Here is a 27,772-nt window from a genome sequence, read left to right on the forward strand (position 1 = left end):
AGCTGAGGTAGTGCCTTCACCCAACCCCCCGGCAGCCCCCGGCTTCCTCTCCCCGCCAAGGCCTTCTGACATCTCTTCTGTCCTCTCTGCAGAGGTTTTTCCAGGACACGATAATGGGTGATCAAATCCAGTTTATTGTTGAGAAGCTCAATCAGGAGCCCTTCAGGAAGAACTACAATTTAATCACATTTGACTCCTTGGAGTCAGTGCAGCTCTTGCAGCTGCTCAATGATGTTCTGGGGGAGATTGACCCAAAGGTAAGGAGGGCAATCAGAGGTACTCAGACCAGTGTAATTGTGAACATCTGAAATGGGATTGACACAGAAATTTCCTTTTATTTAGGTCTGGCTCTGTATAATGTTGTGGTGTGTTTGGGTTACCCAAGTAGCTTGTATGAATCTTCCTGGAAATAAAGGTGCCTGGCAAGAATCCTTTCTGTCTGTACATCTATGTGTTTTTGGCAAACCAGCAGATGTTTCTTGGGCCAGGGATGCTGATGGCTGTATATTTTTTCTTGGGATACAGATCTCAACTTGGTTCATACTGACAACCACTGTGTTCTTATGTCAGAAGTCAGACTGTCTTGCACACATATATGGGGCAGGAGCTGAACCTCGTGATTTAAGTCTTGCAACAGATATTGAATCCCTCGCCTTTGAATCTCCGAAGAGTGTGTGTAGGATGAGAAGGGATCGTTCATACATCTGGGGTGCAGATATATGTGCCTTGGTGTGCTTGGATATCTGACTTTCATGGTGGAAGTAATCAGTTTGAGGTCCCATGAGCATGTAAAATGTATACATAAGATAAATTTACCTGAATCCACATGTTGGAGAAAAATTCATTAGAAGAGAATGGTGATAAAAAGGATGTTCAGTATGGAGCATCTCACTTCACTGACATATGTGATAAGTGGATATAGTAAATTCTTTTAGTGTTGTTAGTTAATTACATGACTTGGACAAATAGTGGATTATTTTATTTTATTTTTTACTATTTAGCATGCTGTTGACATTAGAGAAGAGCTGCCAGAACAAACAGCTAAAAGAATGTTGAGTCTTCTTGGTATCCTTAAATACAAACCTCCAGGAAGTATATCTGACTTGTAAGTATCTTTTTGTCTACAAATCACAGTAAACCATCTTTTACAGCTTGTACAGTGACGACCTTTAATTCAGTAGCTGTGTATTTTTTACCTCGGCTGTCCTGGTGAGTATGTGTAATGCTTTGAAGACAACTCCTGCCTTGTCCTGTAGAGGAAGATATAGGGGATGGCAGCAGAAGGCTCCTGCTGGTGTGGGCTGCCCGGCCACAGGAGCTGCTATTGCGGAGCCAGCCAGGAGAGGGTGCCGAATGACAGGCAGGGTCAGTCCCTTTCCCAGCCCTTCCAGCCCAGCCGCCCGGGTCTGGGTTGCACCCTCCTGCACCAGACTATAACCCGGCAAACCCACTCTCTGCCCACATTGCCTTTATTCTTGAAGAATATCGCAGAAAAGGAAGAGTCGTGGTTGCTGGCTTTAGCCTTTTGGTGTGTTACAGGGTTTTTAACCTGTCTCAAGGTAGCAGAACTGGAATCGTAAATAGCGAACTGGCGCCATGAGGGTTTTCTCTTTTAACAGCATTCAGAAAATCATTAGGCAAATGGAGAGAGAATGTAAAAACATTGCAAATTGTTTGTTCCAAGGCAGTGTTCTTTAGTTTGAGATATGTTGGTATTTTCTTTTTTTGTGGTTTCCATATAGGAGTGCATTTCGCCAAGGGTTAGTTACTGGGAGCAAACCTGTCATTCATCCTATCTTACATTGGCTTCTTCAGAGGACCAATGAGCTCAAGAAAAGAGCTTACCTGGCACGTTTCTTAGTAAAACTGGAAGTGCCAGCAGAATTTCTACAGGATGATACTGTGGCTGACATCAACAAACAGGTACCGTTGTCATGAATGCCAGCATTTTACATTAATTAATTAAAGTGCCAGTAGAATGAGGGATAAATGAATCGGGGAGTAACTGCTGAAAAATGTGTTCAAGTGAGTTATGTTAGGAGCATATTGGAATCAAGGGTGAGCAAAGATTCGTAACAAGAATATACATCTTGACCACCTTTCTTCCCATAACCCTGAAATTGTATATTAATATGCAGTATTGAATTAAAAGGTTTTAAGCCCATTAAGTACCGGGTACTAAATAATGTTCAGAACCATGTTGGCCAAGACAGATTTTTGTTTCTTAATTTTTAAACATCTTATGAACTATGACCTGGATATTTTTAACTTCATAAATTACCACTTCAATCCAGTTCAGAAAATCTTCTGACCAAAAGCCAATGTCTCCTAATTATCAACTAATTGTATGGTATTTAGCTCCTAATATTTATATTAGCCTTATTCCACTTCTGCTTCAATCATTTATTTTTTTGTGAATAAATAAAAGATGTCTTCTTCCCGGGCTGACATTCCTACTCATTATGTTCCCACTTCTTTTGTGAGCATTAAATGTTGATTTTAGATAGTCAGAGTGGGTGGGTTTGAAATGTAAAGCTTAAAGTGAACCAAAGTTATGTTTTTAGATCTGTATTATCTGAGGTACATATTTACCTAATTGTTATCCTGTTTTCTGAGCCTTTTGTTATGTTTGATGACTTTGCAAAATGGCAGTGTTTTTGAATGTTTATAATGGGTAACTCGATTTATTGACTGTGCACCAGCAAAGCTGTGTAGTGTGCCTGCAACTTGACTAAGCCTTTTACTTTTCTGTTACCACTAACAATGCTGGATTTATAAGTTGGAATAACTAAGCAGAACTAGCAAAGAGAGAAAGGAATGCAGATTGTATGTTTTTTCAGTATGTCACAGTCATAATATGTATAAATATCCAACTCCGTCATTTCCATTACGTGAGATGTCTTCCTTTTTGGGATTACAGTAATATAACAGTCTTATTAAACTAATACCCTGCTGATTAATTCAAAACAGAAGCTGGGGCAATATAGTGCCTTAATGTAAATTAACATTACCGTGCAAATAGTTCAATACTAATGAATTAAAGAATTTAGCCTAAAGATAGACAGCCTTGCAATAGAGTCTTTTAAGAGAAACATTTAAAACATGAGAGTCTGGAAACATTAGAGCACGGTCAAGTTTAATGGGAGTATAGAATCAAGCTCAAACGTACTTCTGCAAATTATTTTAAAAAGGTACTCAGAGTACTTGCCACCTTCCCGACTGTGGTGTGATTTGGACATCAGATTGGCTGCAGAATATAATTTAAGCAGTAAGCAACCTCGGGCATAAATCTAATTGTCCACTCCTCGGTGAGTTGCACTCAGGTGCCAGGAATCTTCCGTTCCTCTGCAGGAGCCTGGGTGTTGTTCGGTCATCTGAGTGTGTCGCTTTCTTCGGGTACACATGGAGTAACTGCAGCTTTTATTCGGTGAAAGTGAGAAACCTTCCTTTCATCATGGTTTGGCAAACTGTGTTATGCCCTTGCTTGAATCCTACCACTAGTCTTGAAATTTTGTGTCCCAATGAGAAAACACTAAACTCCCCTTTTGAAAGAGTTGGAGAATCCACACAAAGTAAAGCTGCTGGACACCAGCAATCGTCAATACAGTTGCTCAGAGACTACTTGCTATTTCGTTATTGGTTAAAGTACTTCACTTGTGTAACAAATAAGTGAGGGAAAGCAGGCCAGTTGCATTTTTAAACCTATTTTTTTGTAACTCATTCTGCATTGTCCAGTGTGTGCACACCTTACACCTTTATTTGCTATTTAATCAAGCTCTTTCTCTATTATTTTATCTTCTTCTCAGTAGCCATTTTACTGCTATTTTTTAAAATTCATCCCAGCATGTCAGTGTGTGCCTGATATTGAAACAACCAGAAATTAACATTCTAGATGCTGGTTCTCCAGGGTTTTATAGAACAGAATTGCTGCTTCACTGCTCAGGGACATGATGCCTCTGTTTGAACTGGCCTTTGCCGTTGCCATTTTGTGTTCCACATTCATATCAAGTGCTCTTTCCAGGAAGTAAAAAATGACTTGATAGTCTCCTTTTGGATTTTTCCATCTCGTGGAATGGCTGTTTCTGTGGAGATTATCTTTCCTTATATCTCAGCTTGCATTTCTCCAAGTTGAATCTAAATTTATGTCCTATCCATATTTCTAAACTCTTTCTGTCCCCTGTTATTTCTCTACCCACACAGACTTTCACACTGCCTCTCAGTTTAAGATTACTGGTGGGCAATGTACTGGTGTGGAAGTAGCACACCGTCTACTTCTTTCTAGCTGCCGAACTACATCTATCACTCTCTGTGTTACACGGAGGGCATGATTACGCAATGTGTCAAAGCTATTTCTCACAGAAGTCAGGTGTGCTTTTGGACCGTGTTGCTGGATTGAAGCTCAGTGCTCTATAAATTCAAGCCCCATTGCTTTGATCAAGCATGTTGTTAAATCAAGCTCTTCCTTTTTGGGTGGATAAATTTACATATGTGATATACACAGGTTTATACTGTTAATATTGCATTGCTCCTTTCAGGTAACCTCTTATCGTCTATGTATTGCAAGGGAAGAGGTGAAAATACTGAAGAAATCGAGAAACTTCTGAGTGTGCCTTCAAATGGAAGATAATGCACTGTGATTTGTTTTTATTTTTGCTTTAAAAGTTGACAAGCCCTTGTGATGAATAAATGCCTTTAATTCTTGTTCTCACCATATTTCTATTTCTATATTTACTGTCTTAGTATTAAAGCAACATGTTGATCTGAAAATCCTCACACACAGAGCTCATTCTGCATGGCTTTTACTTCATTTTATAGTATGAAGAACTGATGGAAGCATTTAAAAACCTACATAAGGAATGTGAGCAGCTCAAAACATCTGGTTTATCTACTGCCGAAATAAGAAGGGTAAAAAAAATCTGACAAAATTGCACAATTTTTGTTTATTTTTTTTAATGTCAGTACTATTTTTGTTGGTTTTGTGGACTCATTGTAGTGTATAATTTGTAGAGGTCCAAGCTGGTAGGCCCTGCAGCTGCCTTTCTAAAACTCTTCTCAGTTGGCAAACTGAAGAGAAAGCCCTCGCTCGTGCTCAGAACTGAGCTTTCTGAAGCAGATTGGGTATCGAGGCTGCCAAGGCTCTGTTCAGCGAGATTTTCAAATATGAAAACTCCCTTTCCTGTGAATGCAGACTGATACACAGCCTTTTGCTCTGATATTGGGCAATAATTTCAGAGGGTGTTGAATGAATTAAGAGCTTAAGTAAAAAAAAATTATGATCCTGTGTGGTTAAGGTGTTAGGTAAAGGTATTTGCCCCGTTTCACCAAATAAGTGCGGGTAGAGCTTTCCAGTAAGACATATGGACAACTTAAGAAAATGTTGAGATAAGGCCTAAATTTGGAGAATTCATTTCCCTTTCTCTCATAACTATCAATCTCTGGAATCCTTCTCTTGTTAGATAGGATTAAAGGAGAAAAATAGTTGGAGACATATTTTAGCACTAGAAAGTGTTTATTTTAACACAATTTTAATACAAAAAGTGGCAGCAAACATGGCTTGTATGCAGCTTCATGCAAAATTGTCTGCCAAGAAGTGGGTAAGGATGGTAACATTAAGAACATATGTTTGACTGCATCAGATGTTGAATTCATGCTGATTTTTGCTTGGTTGTTTCTGTTTGTTTGCTTTTATTTTAGAAAAGCCCACCTACTTCTGTTGTAAATGTTCACACTAATACTGAAAGATGCAGGTGAAGGAATGTTAGCATAAAGAGAGTGGGAACTGTGGGGGAAGTAAAAGAAAAGAGAGAGATTGGAACCTGGATGTTCTGATCATAGATGAGTAAAATTATACCTGCTTCAGTGTATTCAGAGAAGAATTCTGATTTTCATATTAATTTGAACAGAATTTAGTCCAATCCATATTATATTGTAAATAAATTAACATTTCTGTATCTATTTTTTCTGCGTTTTAGGACATCACTGCAATGGAAGAGGAGAAAGATCAACTCATCAAAAGAGTAGAGCGTCTTAAGAAGAGGGTAATAAGAGAAGTAACACTGTTACATTTCAGTGTCATAATCCTTGGCTTGCAACTCTGATTTAGGAATGCAAACAAGGATTAAGATAAACACACTGTATGTCTAGGAAGGAATCGGATAACTAATTGACCCACGGGGAATCTCCCTAGGCGCTAGTCCAGAGCTTTTAAGAATCTTGAGTCCAGTACTTTGCTGTCATTTCAGAGTAGTAACATGTATGGAAAGGAAGCGCTAAGTAGGCTTGTGAGACATATGATCTCGTTAATGTATTTCTCAACTATCTGACAGTAACATGCACTATTTATCCACTTGCTGTAGGTGGAGACAGTACAAAATCATCAACAAATGCTTGAAATAGCAAGACAGCTTCGCTTAGAAAAAGAGAAAGAAGAATCTTTGGCTCAACAGAAACAAGAACAAAAAAATCAGGTACTGACATAAAAGCATACCTATTAAAATAAATAGTTGTTGACATTTGTTTGCAAATCATGCATTTAAGAAGGTACATCAGGAACAACAGTACCGAGTTTCTCCCAACATCGGAAAAATAAATCCCATTTAAGGTAGGAATATCTATGTACATTTTAAGAGAAGAGGCTTGACGCTGCAGATTTTGAACACCTCATTCAAAGTACTTGGCTGCCTCAGCTGCCACTGACATCACCACTCAGCAAGTCCCAGGAAATGTTCCATCACTTACTGTTGTAACACCCAAGGAAAATTCTTCATATTTATGGTAGTGAGCAAATGTTTCCTCAGTTTGATTTGTATCTCTGTATCTGCACTGAGATTTCAGAGGCTGAGTTACAGAGCAAGTAAGCTGTGTACCTCAGCTTTTCACTGAGTGCAGGTAATATGCATTCAGGAGCAACCTTGGGATTTTGGTTGCTGATTTTGACACAGATGATGTCCTGGGAAGCACTGGAAGCAGTTGACATCTGAATGTAAGAGTGGGTTTTATTCCTGAACTGTGTTGTCAAAACAAGATACTTTAACAAAATCCAGTGCCATATTGTTACATCATCTCTCCAAATTCTGTAACATGCACTTCAACACTGTATTAAAAAGGGAAAAACCCCAGATTTCTAGTATTGCAGTCTCTATCTGGAATCAATGTGAATCAGTAGGCTTTCAAGCTGTTTGGCTCTTGCTGGAACCTAAGTGAGATCACAAGTCAAATGAATGTGATGTCCAGCTAATTCCAGATCTGAGTACACGTCTCTCTAAATCACAGGAATGCTAATCAACTGGGTGTTGTTTGGCAATGAGCTTTCCAGTGTGCTTGCAAGTTGGACAGTGAATTGCTCTGACAACTCAGCTGCATTGAAGAACTGCAGTATAGGGACAGTTATATGCTGCAATCCTAATTCTTGCTGTCTTCTTTTTTGTTGTCGTTCTAATGTTCAAGCCGCTCAAATTTTTGGTTGGAGATTGTTTAATGAATTTCTGCCATAGACAAAATGTCACTTGGGAGTACAAGAATATTTGCCTTAATTAACACTAGAAAATTTTCAAGTAAACTGAGGCCAATTGTTGAAAATTTGTTTTGGCACGGTCCCTTGTGAAACAGATAATCACCAGATGCTTAAACCTACCATTTTTTATGTTTGGGATGCTTTTTGATACTTTTTTGTTTTAGTTGTCTGAATATGCATTTCAAAGGAATGAGCTTATGTGTGTCCAATTCTCTCTTAAAAGTTGTTCCATGCAGAGCAGAGGCTGCAGAGAGCACAGCTCCAGCTGAGAGAGATGCATCATGCAGTAGCGGATTCAAAACCTGAAAGTAAGCAGTAATCTTTAAAGGCTGGGGGTTTGGACTTCTCTGTTAGAAATTAAATCAAAACTGGATGGCTGTCAGTAATATGATAGTGCCAAAAAGCATAAAGGAACTTTATAGAATCTAAAGAAAGAAATAACTTGTGTTCTAAAGGCAAGTGCTGGAGATCCGAAGACTGAATGTGCCTTGCCACAAAAACCAGGGAGACAATCTCAAGGGAAGATATTATCAGTCATATTCTTGAGGTCCACTTTTTTAAAATCTTAAATCAGTTAAATACTGAATACTGACCATGACGCTCTGCAAGAAAAAAACAGTTGGAACTACAAAGGGTTAGAAAAAGCAGAAACTTCATACTAGATCAGAACTTTGTCTTTTCTAAGGTTTTATGCCTTTTGTATTTGCCAAAATGTATCTGGCAGCTCTACAAGAAAACTGGGAGTCAATTTAGAGTTCAGTTTGTCCCTTGCACTTGGTTATTAATAACACATCACAGGACTGATAGAGATTTTTTGTGCTGCTCATGCAGGCATTGGTGTTGATTTATAGGGAAATACTTTACTATATGTAAAGTAGTGTGAAGTTACAAGACTGAGGATGGTCCTTTTCGCAGGGCTTTTGCAGTCGCATTCTAAGTTGCTGTGGTAAAAAAGTGTCATAGAATGATTTTTATTATATGTATAAATTACTTCCAAAACGGTAGAATATGATTATTTATCGATTTAAACTTAAGAAAATAAGTCACTGTCCTACTCTTTCAATATATATTTAATATTCCGTTTGCATCACATAACTGCTTTGGCAGCTCTTTTGAGTTGGAGAACTTTTTTCAGTCACCACTGCATTGCGTTGTTATTACTACGTAATTTTACTTTAATTTTTTTAATGATGCTCATCGGCCACTGAACCACAAAAGGAACTAAAAGAGTATCTGAACTATGTATTTTACCCAAAGGGACCTGTAGTGGATTTTATAACTGCTCAGTTTTCACAGTAGCTATCAGAAAGTTTATACTGCAAAGCTGTGTCAACATTTCTATTTCAGTTCCTGGGTTTCTTTAAGGCCAATGGAAACTTGATGGGTTCAGTTCACAGAAGTAAAGGTAACAGTAAAAAGCACTAAGTCATTTAGTCATTGAGATGAAAATAAAGATAAGTCAACATATTTAATTTCCTTATCTTCAGTCCTGCTAGGAGGGAAAAAAAAGTGTTTAGATGTTCCAAAGGAAAACTTGGAGTCATTACTTAAAAAAATCTTGTGCTGAAATTTTGCCCAAACAAAGACTTCAGGCCTTAGCTTTGTGATTGCTTTCCCCCATAGGAGTTACAAAGACACTGCCTGTAGTAGCAGTTACAGAATGCCAACTGTGTTTTTTAAATAATTGAAATTAGGTGACCACAGTACACTGAATAGAAATCCATTTATTTTAAAAGCTTTATTGGTCTACAGTTGGCGCAGTTTATTTTCTTTTAAAAATTCCCTCTGGCTGCAGTTTGGTACCTCAGCTGCCTACTCGTATCAGCATAGCTTGTGTGCTGACAATTCAGCGGCTGATTGAGAGGTGTGGATTTTCACTGGAAGTTAGGTACTTTTTTTAAATTATATTCTTGCATTTTTAATACTTCAGGTGGTTTTGCTTCCAAAGCAAGATAAAATGATAGAAGTTGTCAGTAATGAGTAGGAGCTTTGCTTTACTTTATCTTATAATTAATTTAGGATGAAGTACTTTGAAAAATGTAACGTAGCTCTTTAAGGAATGGGACTAGCATGTATTCTTGAGTGTCGTTAACGTGCAATTAGTATCAGCCTGCTTTAGCTGTGCCAGGAAAATACAGCTTATGGTTAGTAGGTTTCGAAGACTTTGTATCATGAAAACCAGTTGATTGTTAGGAGCTGTTTTGTAGACTAGAATTGGTCGTGCTGGTTTCCACAGTGCGCTCCTTCCTTGCTACCTGCAGTGCTACTCAGTACCTTGTTTAACTACAGAGAGGCAGCTGCTGCTGGTAGCACTAAGTAACATGAATTTGCAGTTTCTGAGTTTGTTTTGGTGCTGTTCTGGATATGAATAGTATTTCTGTTTACACTGACCATGAGTTTGAATACCCTAGCTCATGCTTTCTCAGCAGGATTGCCATCTTTTTGTTGTGAGTATGTCTGCTGGCACAAACACAAATTGTTGACGCCAAGAAGTGAACTGAATTACTGACATTCTTGATCTCTGTCCATTTTACAGAACTTTATTGTTCACTTTATTGGCAGAAATCTGAAGAAGTGGATGACTAGCTTGAAAATATTGATTAAAATAATGTACTGAGGTGATTGTTGTTGATAAACAGTAAGATGTGTAGTTTATGTTGTTCATTAAGTTAATATGTAGGAATAGATTTAGAGCGCTGAGAACATCAGAGGTACCGATCAAAGAGGAATTGCTTTGTACAGATGTCTATTTTAGGTCATTCTGAACACTTGATAAAAATAGAAATTTAGGATGCTATTATTTAAATATCCCATTTGAATGAAAACTTTAACATTTTTGTTTTCTGCGGAACTCTCTTCCCCTAAAATTCCAACTTTAAATGATCTCCGCCAACACTGCAGACCACATTACGATTACAGTTACAGGTGTATTTGGTGAAGGAGAGTGGCTTAGGTGGAACCGTATTGCCATCTTTAAATTACTTTATCTATTATGAAGTCACTGTCAGTAGATGCAAGGTCAGGAGTAAAGCACTTTAAAGCCAACTTGATATCTTTGAGGATACAAGTCTGGTTGGTGAGATTAATAGCATTGCTATGGTTGGCTTCTGTAAGACCACTGACTCTTAACTTGCACCCCATTTTGAAGAACAAACAAGGCAGCAAAAATTCAACTTGACCTATGTTAAAAGGATTAAAAGGAGTTATTGAAAGTTTTAGAAAGGAAATTAATAAAGGAATCATCACTGAGTGGATGTGTTTCTGATCAGGACATGCAGAAATCAGTGTTGCACTTTTTTGTTTAGTATTCACATCAGGTGCCTGAAAGAAAACAGGAAATGATCGCTGAGGAAATGGTCAGGTGAAATAAAAATTGGGGAAATGACTGAATAATGCCAAGAGTAGACTGCTGATTCAAAGGGACCTTAATCACTGAGGAAGCCAAGTCTGTGTCAGCAGTATGTATTTTAATGAATTGCCAAATGCCACAGTATTTCTCTAGGAATAATGTGTGTGCAATGTGGGACTCTTTCCTAAGTGACTCTGGAAAAGACTCATGGGTCATGGTGTAGAAATGGTAGAACTGAAGCTCCCAGTGTCAAAGATTTGGTGCTTTCCGTGCTTTTATTTATGGAAGAACTTGGAATAGGAACGTTATATTACCTCTCTTCTTAGCTCTGGTACGTCCTTGGCTGCAACTCTGTGTCCTTTGACCAGAATTCAAGAAAAATGTTGAAAGGTTAAAGAGGTTTCAGAGTGCATCAATAATAATTATGAACATGGAAAGGATAACTTACAATGGCAAATTCAGGGAGCTTCTTAGTTTTTTTAGGAGTTACCAAAGGGATGATTTGGTCACCAGCTGTCAGTGTTTGCATGTCCCAGGCCTCTGTTTAATACAACAGAACTGGAAGTGGCATCGTTGGAAGCTGTGGAGGGAGTCATTTCAGTACTTTCTTAGCGAGGATGAGTGCAGAAAGGGAAGTGAAGGTTTGATGGAAGAGAGAGCCATGTGGAAGTCTTGGTTTTGGTATGGGATGCACAGTTGGTAGCCTGTAGAGGGAAAAGGAGTAGGAGAAGAAGTTAGAATCTGAGCGCAAGGTGAATCCAGTTTTAGATCCATTAACAGCATTATGCAGAGAAACTTGCCTCTTTCCTACATGACTGAGCAAGCACTAAGAAACTCTTTTCTCCCATCCCTCACTTTGTAATAATAATAATGAAAAAACTTGAGTGGAAAACATGAGGAGTTGCTCTTAATAGCTCTCCACATGTAAATACGTGGTTGGCAGAACCTTGCTAAAATAACCTTAGGGCACAGAGCCAGACTTTCTGTGCAGCTTACGTATGTGGATTTTGTAATCATAAGTGAATGTTAAAACATTAAAAACATAATTTATATGTGTAATGGAAAGGTTTAAAGTATGCTTGCTTTTCTTTCCTCTAGCCTGGGAATTCGAAAAAAGAATGTTTTTCACTGAAAAAGAAACTTAAAACAAGAGCTGCCCTGTGTTTAGTTTTTTAAGGTTCTGCTAAGCAGCAAAAGTAGCTCTTAGGTATTACTCCTTCATGTGTTGGATTGTATAGGAAGAAAACTAGATCCAAAGCATTTAGGAAAGAAACTACATTAGCCATGAGGGATGTTGGCATCATCACGTCTTTCCCCATCAAGATGTCGAGTTGTAACTCGCTTCGTTGCTTTTTGCACCATCGTGAATAAGCTCGATGCAGACCCAGGTGGTGTTTAGAACAAGTCGGTAGTAGCTCTGAGGTTATCTGAGAAAGAAATCTAGAGGGGATCAAGGTTATACCCTGTGAAGCCAATGAGTCCCTGCTCTTATGAAAGCAATTGTTCAGGTGTGGTTATTTCCTGAGTTTAGTGTCATATCTACGATTTGGACATGTACATTTTTATAAGAAAACTGAAGTAGTTCAAGAAATAAAGTATAGGCTATATATGCAGCTTTTTTTTTTTTGCTACTAAGAGGAAAACAACAAATTATTTTGATAAAATATCAATATTTAGTATCAGAATAATTTAATTGCTATCACTTTGATTTCCACACAAGGATCTTGGTTATAAATATCAAACTGGGAGTTGTGTTCCTAGTCAGTTCTGAGGTGACAATTCAGCTCCCAGTATGTGTGGGAAGCTTTGCTGCATTTGCAGAGGTGATACATTAAAAGGTGGTCCCTCCTGCCCAGCTCTGCCGTGGGCTGAGGAAGACTGGAACTGAGCCCTTCTGGAAGGAAGGAGTAGGAAATCTCCCTCAGTAGGTCCAGGTGTGCTTCTCGGGGCAGTGCTGCGGTGCCAGGTACATCACAGCTATCGCATGCGCAGAGAAACTGCGCTTACCCCTTCCTAAACCAGTATTGGTGCTGGTTGTTTTGCATGAGATAAATGACCTTTCCACGAAGGGGAAAAGCTCGTGTGGTAGTGTTGCTTTTCATAAACAAACTCAACGGCTGGAAAAGAGGAATTCCCACTCATTTGCAGTTTGTGTTGGCTTGGCTTTGTTAGCAGCACTGCTTTCCCTAGGGGCTGCTTGCTTGCTTCTGGTTCTGGAGGCTTTCTCAAGAGCTAAGAATGGCTGCTCTCCTCTCTGGCACCTCCACCAAGCAGCTTTCCTTCCAGTCAGAGCTGGGAGCAGGGGGTGAGGAGAATCTATGAGTAGTGTTTCTAGAGGTAAACAGAGGCAGAATAACGGGGGGCCCTTTTCCTAGGATTGTATTTCACTTTGTTCTGACCTTCTCCTTTGGTCCTTTTTGTTTTTCTTGGCATTTCCTAGCAATTACATATTCTTCCAAACAGGGAGATTCCCCCCAAGAAACCCCAACTCCAGCAAGTAGGATACTTACCTTTCAGTCACCTAGATCATGAAAAATAGTCTGAAATACCCATTCCCACTCTCATCTGCCACAGACCTTCCAAATCTCACTCTGAGCCTTGGCACAGATGTCCCAGAGGAGTAATTGCACTAAACTGCCTGTTGTCAGCACAAGACAGTGTAATGTAATTTAAATAGCTGCTTTATTTTATTCTGTCTCGTTTTTCTAGCTGTGTATCGTTCTTATCTGAATGTGTTTGTGTTTATTTATAAATTATCTGTTAAGGAGGTTTAATTACTCTACCTAGCAAGAGCTAAGTCATCCATCATACCATAAGCATGGCAACATGCAGTGTGCATCAGGCTTGTGCAGAGCAAAACTTCTGAATGTGGCTGCTTTTCTCACCAGAGGTTTTACATTACTCATCAATTCCTTCTTGTTATTTTTCTGGTTTATTATTATTTTCAGCATTCTCAGTCTAATCACAGTCCTAAGAATAAATGATTGTTCTCACAAGAAAAAACACAGTCCTCTGTTTACAGAGAGACAATTTATAAGTGTTCCAGCAATGAAAAAGACCCTTAAAGTAGACATACATTAAATTCTGCTTATTTTAAGGCATTTTTAGATGCCAGATTAGACTAAAGTTTTATTTTAAGGGAGAATTGCCAAGGATATAATGAACCTGTGCATAAGCTAGACCAAATTATGGTCTTTGCACAGAGAAAGAATTCACACAGAGACAGTTTCTGTCTGCTGATGAAGTAACTCACCTGAAACAACAACCTGTGCAACCTGAGAGCAGGACCAGCCCCAGGGCGCTTGTTCCACTGCTCCACGGCTTCAGCCCGGCAAGTGCCAAGGGTTACAGCTTCCAAAAAGCTCTCCGCAAGTCAGCATAGCTGTGACGTGCTTTGCTGCTCCTCGTCTTGTGTGCACAGAGGCAACCAAAGCCTAGCTCTTAACTTTTTAAATTTTGGAAGAATGTAATTCACAACACAGAAAAGCGACATGGAATCCAATATCTTGATGTATGTAAGACACACACAGGGTTTATGGCTCTCTAGATCAGTGCTGCCTGTTGGATTTTGCATCTGGTTCAGCTAAAGTGCATGTAAGAAGGGTTTTACTTGTATATTGATGAAAAGAATCTGTCACAGAGTTAGTAGTTGTATATTAGATATACAGATGGATAGTAATACGTATGATGCTGGTAACATGCAGATTAAACATCTAAATCAAGTAACGTCCTGTTTCTTTAAGCGTTGAAAAGAAGACTCCAATGTTATACTGCTGTTATTGTAATGTGTGACTAAATAGCGTGTTGGTGAAATCAAAGTTAATTATCTGCTGCATTACTTTTATAGACACACTGTTTTCATTTGTTTTTAAGGTTTAATGAAGAAACTAGAAGAGGAGATAAATTTCAAATCATACCTAGTTACTGAAAAAATACCTAGAGAGCTGGAGAGGAAGAAAAAAACAGCATATTTCTTACAAAAGGTGGTTGCAGAGCCTGCTATGAGTCAATCTGACCTCAATGTGCTTGAAAACAAGGTAAGTTGACCAAGGTCACACTCAGTTTGTGTTCTGCACCATAATCTATGGCTCTTGTACACTGTAGTTTTCTTATCCCTGCTTTATATCCTTGAGAAACTGTTTAATTCCCAAAGGAACATCCGTTCAGTTGTGAAACAAAACAAGGTGTGTTAATCACTAAATGCAAATGCTCAGATAAGTTTAAAAAAACCCACAAACCAATCAAACAAACCTCAAATGAAACCTCAAACCCCAGCAATTTAGAAAACGGCGTCAGCAGTTCGCAAAGGCATGAGTGGAGACGTTAATTTTTAAAGGTTTGATTTTTCTTCAGATTTCACTTGTTGTAAACTCTCACTGACATCAAGAGAGTTTATACCAACGTATAGAGAGTGTTTATGGAGTGGTGAGCATCATTCTGAGTGATCGGTCTTCACATTGTGTCTTCATCAGTGTGCAATGGCTCAGAACTCCTTAGTCCTTGGAATAGATCTGTATCGTTTGTTTTAGACCAAAGGAATTTTGGGGATCAAACCTGTGATTTACCTTTTCAGGTTTTTTCTCTTATCAGTTGGTTTTTAGTATTCCCAGGATCTCCAACTCTGGCTTTGCTGTGAAAGGCAGATAGAAAATGAGGAAACAGAATTTGGAATAGATCAGAGAATGACTTCCTGTGGGCGAGGGCTGCCATCCACCATTCTCGTGTCTTGAAGCAGGAGAGGATCAGAACTCCACCAACATCACAGTAGCTGGTGTGTGCACACACAGAACGTGCCAGAGTAAGGCAATAAGAACTACCCACAGGATTTTTGGATGAGACAAGAGTCGGCAGTCAGGTGTCAGTAAGAATATGTGCTCTTTTAGGGCTAAGACTATTTACAAAAGTAAAATCAGGGACAGCCTAATGCCATTTTGGATTCTGATTGTTGTACTTTTAAGAACATTCGTAACCGGTAGCTTAGGTCTGATTTCTTAAACTAGCTCTGCGATTCAGCCCCTGCTTTCCTGGTTTATTTCTTCTAATGAAAATAATAGTGTTAGTGGTTGCAGTTAGTGCCTTTAGGCATCCTTGAAGCCCTGTTTTGCACCTTTCTTTTCCAAGAGTCTTGCTGGGTTCTTGGCAACATTTAAAAAAAAACTTCAAGGTTTTGGGTGTTTTTTCCTCTTTCTCCATGAGGTAACCTTCTAATTTGTTATATTTTGGAAGTGTATTCTTCTTAAAAGATAATAAAACCATGCCATATACTTGGCTGCTATCACAGCATGGCCTTAGACAACTTTTTTTTTTTAAATCAACCTTTTATTATCTCAGTGTCTTTAAAAGGAGGTAAATTGCACTGAGCATGCTACTATCATGCATTTCATAACATATAAAGCAAATCTATTCACAGAAGGGAATTCTTATGCTGTCTTTAAATTCAGGCCTGTTCTACCACTAACAGCTTTTGTAAAGGAGTAGAATTTACGGGAGATTTTTTTTTCCAGGTGTTGGAGTATTTTTAGTCCTTTTGAGCACTTTATTTGAGATACTTCACTGCCAAAGTACGCTGATGTTGCTGATAGGAATGTCAGAGTCATGCCCATGTACCTGCGGTACGTTTTGTCTTCACTGGATTTCAGCACAGGTTTACACTGCTGCTTATCAGCACCCAGCTCGCTAGCAGAGAATTAGAGGAAGGTTGCTGGGCTGTGGTTTCCAGGGCTGATGAGAGTCCCAGGGTAGCACTGAGTCAGGACTGGGAATGCTGCCGTCAGTGCCCTGGTGTAGCTGTGTCTGGGTTTCCAGAGGCAGGAGGCTCTGAAGCTTCAGCTACAATGAAGGTCAAAAATCAGACCATGGACACACGCGTGCATTTTGCGGCAGTAGAAAGAAGGTACCACAGAGCTGGAACGTGATGGGCTGTGACTTTTCAAAGAATTGATGAAATCAGCTATCCCTTGGTCTTTATTTGCTTCCCTTTAAGCTTCTGATGAATGACTGAGTGAGAAGGAATTTTAGTTAATGTTGGTAAAAGTACATTTTTCATGTGTGTGACAACATCAAGTCTTTTATCTGTCTGTACCGATTCACATGCATTTTCTCTCCATGTACACCAGTTTACTTCATTTTCAGGGCCAACGCCGTGCTTCTGCCTTATCATAAAGGCACAGAACTGGAAATCCAAACCCACAGCCTCTTCCTGGCCAATACCTAATGACTCATGGAGTTTTTTGGGTTTGTTTCTCTGTTTTAAAAATGGAACTGGCTGGATTGTAAATCTCATTTGCAAAGCATTTAGTTCTTGAAGGAGACAAAGAAATAAAGCTTCATTTCCTTATTTTTCTACTGTCTTGCAGATAAATGAAGTAAATGCACAAATAAATCAGCTTATTGAGAAAAGAATGATGAAGTGTGAGCCAATTGATAGTAAACTTTCCATGTATCGCCAACAGGTAAGAAGGAACAAAACATTCTTTTAAGCAGAAGCAGTAGAGCAATTTCAGTCACTGATTGTTTTACATCTTGACTTTTTTCTTTAATTTATTTAGCATGAATCGGTAGAAATACATAATAATGGAGGCTAAAAAGAGAATAAATAGCTGTTGGATATATGTTGTTTAGGGCTGAGTCAAGCAATTGCTTTCAGCTGTCAGTGAGTGTGGTGACTGCTGTCCTGAGGCTGCTGGTGCTGCGCCTCAGCTGTACCATGGGGATTCTGGAGGGATGGTTTCGGAGGAGCTGTTTTGGTGAAGCTCCAGCTGTGGCCAGGTTCTGGAAGGGCAGCGCGAGGGCTGAGTGCTGCTGGCAGCGCTGCCTGCAGCCCTGCTTTCAGTTGGGTCCCTTGCTTGTGTTTGACCACACGCTGGTTTTCCCATTATGCCTATTAAGAAGGTATTCTTTGATGATTTTCATCCTGAAGCTATAAAATAATATTTCTGTAAAATAGGCTGTCTGGTCCAGTCTTAGTAAATTCACAAGTTATAAAAAGGATTTATGAACTCTGAGATTTTCAGAGCTTATGCAGAAATGCAAGTGGTTTCTTTTCCAGGCAACCTGTACCGCTGCTAATTTTATTGAAGATTTTCATGGTGGTGCTTATGGTGATGGTTTAAAAAATGAAAAGGCTCAAGTAAAATGTATCGGTGGGAGGAAAAAAATTGCGATAAATTGTATACTGCAGTTCAATCCCATATGCAATATGAAATGCACCATTTTGTTTTGTAAGAGATGCTCTTCTTCTCGACAGAAAATCCTGCTCCCTAACGTGCTGGTACTGAGACCAAGGGCTTGTGCTCAGTTCTGGTCAGCGCAGGAAGCGCTGCGGGAGCCGAAGCCTGTGGTGGTCTTTGCTCTGTTCTGCTGGGGACCGGCGTCTGGTTCACAACATAATGGTGCACATTGTAGCGCAGTTTGTCACTGCAGGTGTCTCGTGGAGCAGAGAGCTGAGATGCTACCCCAGCACAATTCTGGTAGATATGTTTTTAGAAATAAAGCCGGTTCTTTTAACCCAGTGTGAGAAAGCTGGTCTGCATTTTGCTTCATTTTTCATAAGTTTTCCTTTTCATATGAAGCCAGCCATGCCTCCAAATTCACACGCATGCTGCTAAATTAATGTGTTGTGTTGTTTTAAATTGTATACTTCGGTAAGTTACAAATGGTTGTTTTTTTCCTGAACTAATGTATTCTTATGTTCCCAAATCTGTTAGCTTCTGGTCAAATGGTAGGTACTCTGAAATATTCTGCCATGTAGAAAAGATTGGTTTTTAAATGCTATATCTTCCAGACTCAAAAAAAAAAGAGAGAATAATCTCTAATCTACACTATTTCTGTACTGTATTGCTTTATTCATCGTCTTCTAGCTATTTGCCAAGATTTAGTGGCTCGGTTCTGCTGTTAGTATAACATATTTCTGTAGGTTGGAGTAGGTTGGAGTTATAAAAATCTGTATTATGACATTTGTGAAATCTTGGATAACTTTCCAGTGAAGCCATGTTGCTGTATCTTACATATGTACAAAAAGGGACTGAGTAGAAGAAATGGAGCAGCTAAAATGCCTACCTTTTTCTTCAATGAAGAGGAAAAACTGAAGTGAAGAAATGTAAATCTGAAATGTAAAATATAGCAGGATGAATCTGGGAAAAAAGAGGATGCTTGAAATCTCGGCTGCACTGAAAAAAGTTGGGAGTCTGCAATCGGCTTGAGCAAAGTTGCGGTTTAACCCTCTGTGTATAATGCGTAATCGATGCTTTTTTCTTTGCAGCGAGACATGCTCACATTTCTTAATGAAAATCAGGTTTTGGCAGTTAAAATGTGGTTTTGGTGGTGCAGTGCCTGAAATCTAATGGATTACATTTTACTAATGATTAAACAAGGCGGTTTTTACTTTATTTGCCCATATGCATTTTTAATGGTCATGCAGGCATCTATAATTTCCCGGAAGAAGGAAGCCATGGCAGAGCAGCTGCAGGCTGCGAGGGAGGAGATGGCCAGCATGGAGAGGCAGATGCTGCAGAAGAGCAGCCAGGTCCAGGAGCTGGGGGGCTCGGAAGCTCTCAAAGAGGATGAGGTAGGCAGAGTAACAGTGGATGTAAGGAACAGGAGGTTTGTAAGAGATGGATCCATTTTTGTAAACTCACAATTTCCTTGTAATTTTACATTGCAAGAGCTGTTTCTACGGTGTCTTACCCATTTTTATAGGATGTTGTCAAACTACATGGCCTCAGCATTGCAGCGCATTGCCCTCTGCTTTTCTTACTGCACATCCCAGACCCTCCTGGAGTTTATCTGCAACAAGGACTTTGACAAGCACAATCAGCATAGCTCACGCAAAGTTATACTTGAAGCTGTACTTAGCAAAGCAGCTTTTTCTGCTTCAAAAGTTTGCGAAAAATAAGGCTGCTGTGCAGCTGGGTGGTGGTTTGTCAGCAAAATCAATTGACTTTTCTTAAGACAGTAATTTTTCTCAGTTTGGAAGAAGTCTGCTAAGTGTACTTACAGGCAGGATCACTAAAGCAAAGAGTATTTTAGCTGCATCATTCTCTGACTTAATATATCTTTTTAATTCCCTCCATAATGTGCTAATTTGCACTGCCATCATTTATCAAGAGTAACACACTTCGCTTTCCTTTTCTTTGTCTGTTGCTGTGCTTTTCTTACATACTGCTCAATACAGGGAACGCCCTTTGTAGAAGGAACTCCCTTCCTGATCCCATAGGACAAGCCTGCTCCACAGAAATCAGTTTTTTCTTTTAAAGGAGTTTTAAAGAGTGAATCAGGATGGAAACGTGTACGTGTACTCTCATGCATGAAGGCTTCCTGTATGGTATGGAATCCATGCATATTTCACTTGTGCCATCTTGCCTTTCTCCCCTTCTTTGAATCAAGATGAAAACCACAGGTGAAAGCAGAGGCACAGAGCCTGTGAAGGAGTCATATGTTGCTTTTTCTTACGGTAACACACTGCACACATTCCATAGGTAGCAACAGTAATGACCCCACTGCATTAGATTTCTCTACTACAAGATTTTCAACCCCAGTAGGCACGTTGCTAAAGTCTTTGACAACTTCTAAAGTAAAAATAAAACCAGAAAGCAGACAATCTGTGTTTCATGACATATGATGGGAAAGAAGTGTTTAATTAATCAACAAGAATGCATTACCAAGACAGTAACATATGTTTTACATTATCTGTAAATGCACTGTAAGGTAAGAAATAATTCATGTTGTGCCTGTTCTTGAGAAGGACAAAATATTCTGCTCCATAGTAATTCAAGGAGAGGAGGGTAGGAGGGAAACATGGTTACAGAACCTCGTCAGAGGCTTCATAATGAAAAATGCAAGTTAGTTGTCTTGGCTCAGGACAGAAAAAAAGACCAGACCTGCTTTGAACATCACCTGCATTCCTTTTGTTAAAATACCTTCTGCTTTTGACTTTTTAAGTCTTTTCAAGACATCATTTTGAGGAGTGAATGATAAATGACTGAGCACTTTGAACAAAACTGTCAGCTTAAAATAAGAAGTGTTCGACTTTTCGTAAGAAGCATTTTCTCTTCTGTAAGATACTTTCTGCCCATTGGCCCAAGGCAGCCTGTATTATACAGTCTGTGTGCTGTTCGTGTTTACTGCTTCATTAGGGGCTGTAGTGACACTCACAGGCACCAGTGTAAGGCAGTAAGAGAGTGTTTCCTATGGGTCAAAACTAGGAAAGGGTTGGAATTCTTGATGATTTTGATAGCTTCTTTTTCAAAGGTCAGAGTTTCCTATCTGAAAATGGAGATAGTGAGATTTAATTCTGTGATAAAATAGCAAACTGCTACACAGGACCTTGGTACTATAGCCTTTGTATCTCCTCAAAGTACATTGCAAACGCATATTAGAGAAACAGTGCTGCTTCAGAAACAGTGCTGCTTCAGAGGCTAGGGTGTGAGAAGACTGGCATTAAGGCAGTCTGCTCCGTCCAGGCATCCAGTGTTACCCTTGCAGTTCAAACCCTAGGTTTCCTGTAGCAGAGTCTCGAGCATCAGATCTTATATTTAAAAAAATATATATATATTCAAATAGTATAGCCAGGAAAAATCAGTAACTTAGCAAGTAATGCTAAGCAAACAGCATACAAAATCACACAATATTATGCTATAACTCTTGCATCCCAATGTTAAATTATTGACTCTAAGAGATTCATTCTAAATAAAACTTACTTCTTTCAGCTAAGTGATTGGTATTTCTTAACACAGGACTGATAGATGAGACCAATAAGTTGGCAAGGAAGAGGTGATGAAGCAGAAGTGAAGTGAACAGGGTATCTCTCATCTGTAAAAGTCTCGTTTATCACTCACCGTCAACCTTTTGCTCTACACTGGTTTCTGATAAGTTATGCTTTTAAATGTGTATTTTCTGGTTGAGCCAATATCGAGGGAAGTCTTGACTTATGCAGGACTTAAGCAGTAGTGGTGAGTCACTGCTGCAACACGTGTGTTCAGTGGGGACAGAAAAGGGTTGGACGTTGAGCCTTCGCTCTGCACTCTGACACGAGAGCTTCCTTGTGCTTTCCTGTTAGTCACACTCATTTCACATTTAGTTCCTCTATTTTCAAAAAAGGAAGAAAGAGGGATTTTTAACAAATAGTTTTGCTGTCTTTAAGTTTAAAGCAGGCTTTTAATCCTGCCACGTTTAACCGATTTAAGTGCTACGGTTAAATAAAAAAAATCTTTTTCTCCTATACCCAGTATTTCTCATCTTCTCTTTGTCTCACTTTGCTGTGTCCTCTTACATCATGGCACTCACAAGACTTGGCTTGTGCTCCCATACCACTATTTGGATCTCCAGTCAAAGTCCTCTTAGCGCTCTCTTCTCCAAAAGGTCAATCCTGGCTTATCTTTGTAGGTGCCAGTGCTCTGCTTTCTGCTGTAGTCATGAGAAGGAACGGTGCAGCATTCCAGTTGGTTGGAGAGGGTGTACAGATAGAGAGCAGAAACAGCAGGGAATCACCCATTCATTTACCTCAAGCACAGAAAGGTAGGGATAAATTGTCTGCTTCAGGGATTATGAAATCTTTTTAAGTGCTTCAGACGAAGAACAATGAGCATGGGGCAAAGCTGGCAGCTCCTAGCTGCAGCTGTCAGATCCCAAAAATTAGGGAATCAAATGTTGCCACTTGGAAGGTTGGATGGTTCAATTACAAGTGATCCTAGGTAAAGCGCTGGTATTTTTAGCTCTTTACACAGCACATTGTACTTTTCAGAGTTCACTGTAGGGCCCCGAGAACCTCGACTTTCCCAGGGTATCAGAATAGAACAGGGTCACGACTGCGCTCACGGCTTAGTTGAAACGAGTACGTTTTTGAGAATGCGGCGTAGAAAGTCCTATCAGTTTGGTAACACACGTGCGAGGTTTGCATCTCTATTTACGTAAGGAATGTAGGTTTTTTTCAAACAAGAGCTCATCCATGCCTACCTGCCCCTGGTAAGACAATATAAAGAATGTCTGTTTGCAAACAGAGAAAACAGAGTCTTAGGCCATAGATCTTGTCACTTTTCCTCTATAACTCTTGGGTCCACCCAAGTCCACCAGAAGCACTTACTGAGGTCCAGACTGGGTGGATGGATTTTCAAGAGAGCGGCTGTAAAGGAGCTCACAACTCCAACATGAGATGGTTTCAGCCAGCACCCAGGACACATCACCCTGTGGGTCTGCCGTTCTCTTAACTTGTCACTAGGTTCCAGGTGCAGGTGTTGCCCCTTCAGAGGCTCCTGACACAGGAGGAGAGCGGCCAGAGTCCAGCTGGGAGAACAAGAGCACAGATCTGTAGGTTCTCGCAGAAGCTTTTGCTGTCAGAAATGAACCCTCATTTAAGCCAAATGTATGCAGTGATTCAGACAAATGTGAGCTGCACTGAATGCTCTTTTAGCACCGACTGGCATGAGCAAATCCATTTTATTGATCTCTGCATTTTCAGTGATAACCGAAATGGATTTTCATTATAAATATTCCGATTGATCCAAATTATTAGTAATGGCTACTTTAACACTTTGTTCCTGACCAGAAGTGAGCACTCCTATGAGAGATGTCCTGCTTAATGCCACTGAAGAACTTTCCTGATTGATCTAAGGAGCAGGCTGTAGGATACTCTCATTGCAACAGAGTGAGGTAATCCCACTGGTGTCTTTTAGAAGTTTGTCTTTCTGTGTACCAGTTATTGACAATACCCAACAGTGGCTCTACTAGCTTAAGTTTAGAGTCTCTTCGAACAACATACAGTAAATCTGTCATGATCAAGAACTTTTCCCAACTGAATTGTAGTACTTTGGATGGTCTGTACCCTGTTAATTGGTGTAGTCAGAATATGAAAACATCTCTTCCTCAGTTCTTAATAAAACAGAGGTAGTCAGCTAAGATTTTCCGCAATTAATTGTGTTTATGCAAATAATTTCACTAACAAAACTTTATTTGGAACCTTGTTTAGATTATGCATTTCAGAAAGGAATTCTTTTTTAACAATACTTTTCTGTAGTATTTTATGGAGAGTAGTTGTACTGCTATAACACCATCAATTTGATACAGTAATCCAGAAAACACTGTTTTAAAGGTTTGACTTGAAAGTGAGGGATTAATCTGGGATTTGTTCTTTTCTGAAAACAAGCTTGTCCATTTTCTCCTGTAATAATCTTGGAAAAAGAACCTTGTGAAAACTTCACATGGGGCAAGTGTTAGTTTTAAGGAGACAAAGTGATGGGCTATAGGGAAAGCACAGGACCGAGCTTTGATCCCAGCCCAGCAGTCACCGCAGCCTGTGGTCAAGGTGCTGCTGTTCTTCCTGGAGGGGAACTGCCTGGCTCTGCTTGGTCCTGGAGAAGCTGTTTTAATGCCGTGATTCAATTTTGTCGTGTTCAGAATTATTGTAATACTTAACTAGTTCACAAAAGTGTGGTGAGTCTTGATCTGGTGATGGCAATCTCCTTCAGATTGTAACAAGAGGAGAAGCGTGAAGTACTGGCATTGCTGGGTTCTTCCAATATGAATGATCGTTATACAGGACCTCTGCGCAGGGATGCTGGATACCTGCATGCTGCAGGACATTGAATGAGAGATCAGAGTCCTGCCTTCATTCACTCTATTTCATAGCCTAGATTCCACGCTTGTTCTGTTACAGTCACCCATAAAAATAGCTGAGTGAAAAGACAGAATTTTTCTTTGCTGACATTGGGAGAGTTTTTATATCTCAGGGGGCTCCGACTCGGGCAGCAAACATGGGGCTCCAGGCTTGTTTGCTTCAACTGCTCGCTCAGTGCCAGCGCTTGGTTCATGTCCAGTCGTTTAATCTTTGCAGCTTAAATAACTGTTTGTGCTCAGTTGCTGGAGACAGAAGAGCTCCCTGGTGGACAGGGCCTTGATGGGGCCATCGCTGCAGGCGCTGCCGATCCATGGGAATTCTCTGGGCTGAGCCTGCTGAGTTCCTGTGCAGGGAGAGCTGACCTGGGCTATGGGAAAATGCTGCTGCTCAGAACTGTCTTCCTTTTGGGTAGATAATTGAAAGTCATATGGCGAGACAATGTTATTCTTCTGTGAACTACTTGGAAGACCTTTAACCACAGAAAGATACAATGTTTCATAGCATTTTAGGGGCTTGAATTTCCATCCACATATAGAAGGGAGCATGAGATGTATGCTTACACAAATGAAAGCACTGGCATTTTACAAGAAGCTTATTTATAATTTTTGGAAACCTGTGGAATGATTCTTAGCTTTTAGGCTGAAGAAACCAAATTTTGCCTTAAGATCCCCACACGCTGCTGATGTAAGTGGAGTCAAATTTGATAACCCCAGCTCCGAACTGGGCCCTGAGTCTCCAAAAGGCTTCAGTCAGTCAGATTTTGAGGGGCAAATCTGTGCTGCATGTGCAGTAGATGAAGTCTTATGAAAATTCTGCCAAACTGTTGATTGATTTTCTACAAATGTTATCATTTTACTATGTGTTTGTATCTTGGTTTATCTTGTTTGCTGCAATAAAAGCTACATGAGGTTAAGCTGGCTTTTAAGAAGCCAGATATTGCTATGAAAGATAAACATCCATCTCCTAAAGTGAATAGGTTTTGTCAATGTGAGCACCTGGTAGTTCATTTTGGATGAAATTTTTATTGTATAGTCCTAACTTAATCAACTATTAATAGAACATTGGTGGAATCAGTTCTTTAATCAACAAGATCCTTTGGTTTCCATTGTAAAACACATTATGCTTTGAATATTGAATATGCAAATACTCTACCTCCCACTCGAGCTATTTTCAAGACCTTAAAAGTAGCTATAGAAGTGAAGAATTTGCTTTTCATCCTGGGATAAACTGACGGAAAGTCGTTCAGATCTGATAGCTGCATGTGGCCACATATGAAGTAAGTGTAATGCTTTGCATCATTCTTGACTGTATTGCACTGGTCAAATGGAATATCTCTGGAGTGACTCCACCACGGCAGATGACTGTGCTTCCTTTGGCCTTTCCTTACTTAGCTGGAGAGATTACTTTTATACTTTTATAATCTCTGAAATCACAGAAAACTTGGGATTGTCTAAGCAATTTAAAAAAACAAACAAGTCTTTTGTATTAGCTAAGAGGATATACTTGAATTTGCTATGAAAAATACTTAGTTCTGGTAACGCTCTATGATGTGTGCCCATGATATAACTGCGCTGCGCAGGGCTGTGGCTGGGGTGACCTTGGCTGTCCCTGTCCTAGGTGTGCGCACGAGGTACAATGGTTTTCCAGAGCCACGCTCAGCCCAATCTACATAGAGCACATTGAGTAATTGGTGGGTTTGTTCTTTCACCAAAAACGTTTATAGCTTTTGGCTTTAAAAATAGTTCTGGAGCACAGAGAGAGAGAAGCAGCTTTGGCCTAGATATCGCACAGGATGGCAGATGAGCAGAGTTGATTTCACTGTGGGCATCGTGCCCAGGACACTTTTTATAGCACACACAGTTACTCTGGGGGCTCTGAGGCAGTGGGCACATTGGGGTTTGGATTTATTCTTCAGAAGGGAGAGGCATCATTTTGCAAAAAGAAAAATGAATGTAAATGTCAGCATCGAAGTTCCTCGAGGTTTGAGTTTTAAACCTGTATCAGTGGTAGTGGGACGCCTGTTCTGTCCTTGGGGCTGCCTGTTTTGTGCTCGCTCTGCACATGCTGAACCCCTTCTTGTCAAGGAACGCTCTGAAGCCTCTTCTTACATCATTTACTCTTATAAATTATATTTGCTTCCCCTCTCTGGATCTGAATGCAGTTTTGAGCTGTGGCTGGCATTTGCCGCACAGCTTTCACGTAAAATGTAAGAATAAGAGCTAAGTTTGTCTGACAGATGGAAAACAGTAAGGCAAAGAAAAATATGGCATGTTTGTTGCAACACCTGATATTTCACTTTACAAATTGAGCACACACAGGTTCAGATGTAAATTAGCTAAGGCTGTTGATCTGTAAGGATATGTATTATTTTGCTTAGTCTCTAATAAAGATATAAATTGTGCATTATTTTAGATTTTGAGTGAAATATATATTGTATTTCTCTGCTTCTATGCAAGGTCTCTGCTTTTCTTTTCCTGGTTTTAAAAACTCAGCCAGTGATGTCATTTGGGTCTGCAAGAGACAAGGAAAGAGATCAATTCATTTTAACTATTGAGAACTAGCATTTTTTTAAAGACAGTCTTTTCCCATGCCCTTTTCTCTTCCAGTTTTTCTGCACTTTCTCATCATGGTTCTTGGTCTGCAGAGCTCCTTGGGGCCATGCGCTGCTGATCTGCTGCTCCGTTACAAGTGCAAATGACTATTACGTGAACTTTTTCATTATCCGTGATTCTCACACCATTTTACAGAGTAATTGCTTTTCCAGCTATCAAATGGGGGTGAGCAGCGCTGAATGATCTCACTATTACAAATGAGCGAGCTGGGACAGAAAGCCATCGAGCTGGTTTTCTTCAGCTCACTCAGTGAACAAATGCAGAGCTGCAAATAAATAGACCCTGGGAATCCTGAATTCCAGTCCTCTGCTCTGAACACTTCATTTTAACATGCAGTGCAAACAGGACAATTATGTTTTACAGAGCAACAGGCTGTGATAAGGCCCCTTTTGGCTTTAAGTTAAATGGCGTTTCTGTTCTCTCCCATTCCAGATTAAACAGTATGTTAATAAGCTGCGGAGCAAGAACACAGTTTATAAAAAGAAGCGGCAGGAAATAGCAGAAATCACAGCTGAGTGCGGCATCCTCCAGAGGACAGAAGAGCTCCTGAGGCAGCGCCACGAGGCCATTCAGCAGCAGTTGGTAACAGCACTGGCTGCTCCATCCCCTCCCTTCCCCGATCACAGCTGCGTAACGGGTGGACGTTGTTGTGTTAAATCCTAGTGCACATCACCTCAGCTCTCCTGCTG

At 39.9% G+C, this 27,772-nt stretch overlaps 1 protein-coding gene across 1 annotated transcript in view; it reads left to right on the plus strand.

Moving 5' to 3' along the window:
- Window position 1: 1 nt before the first annotated feature.
- The window catches only part of IFT81 (intraflagellar transport 81), a 39,756-nt gene continuing 11,985 nt past the window's right edge, over window positions 2-27,772 (plus strand). The window contains exons 1-11 of the mRNA XM_010179679.1: window positions 2-257; window positions 1,002-1,105; window positions 1,743-1,923; window positions 4,816-4,905; window positions 5,973-6,038; window positions 6,357-6,467; window positions 7,737-7,821; window positions 14,736-14,899; window positions 17,219-17,314; window positions 19,282-19,428; window positions 27,516-27,665. Coding sequence (XP_010177981.1) covers window positions 114-257; window positions 1,002-1,105; window positions 1,743-1,923; window positions 4,816-4,905; window positions 5,973-6,038; window positions 6,357-6,467; window positions 7,737-7,821; window positions 14,736-14,899; window positions 17,219-17,314; window positions 19,282-19,428; window positions 27,516-27,665 — 1,338 coding nt within the window. The 5' untranslated portion in view covers window positions 2-113. The remainder of the gene's footprint in view (window positions 258-1,001; window positions 1,106-1,742; window positions 1,924-4,815; window positions 4,906-5,972; window positions 6,039-6,356; window positions 6,468-7,736; window positions 7,822-14,735; window positions 14,900-17,218; window positions 17,315-19,281; window positions 19,429-27,515; window positions 27,666-27,772) is intronic.

The sequence above is a fragment of the Mesitornis unicolor genome, unplaced genomic scaffold, assembly GCF_000695765.1.
Source record: "Mesitornis unicolor isolate BGI_N332 unplaced genomic scaffold, ASM69576v1 scaffold32842, whole genome shotgun sequence".
Lineage (NCBI taxonomy): Eukaryota > Metazoa > Chordata > Aves > Mesitornithiformes > Mesitornithidae > Mesitornis > Mesitornis unicolor.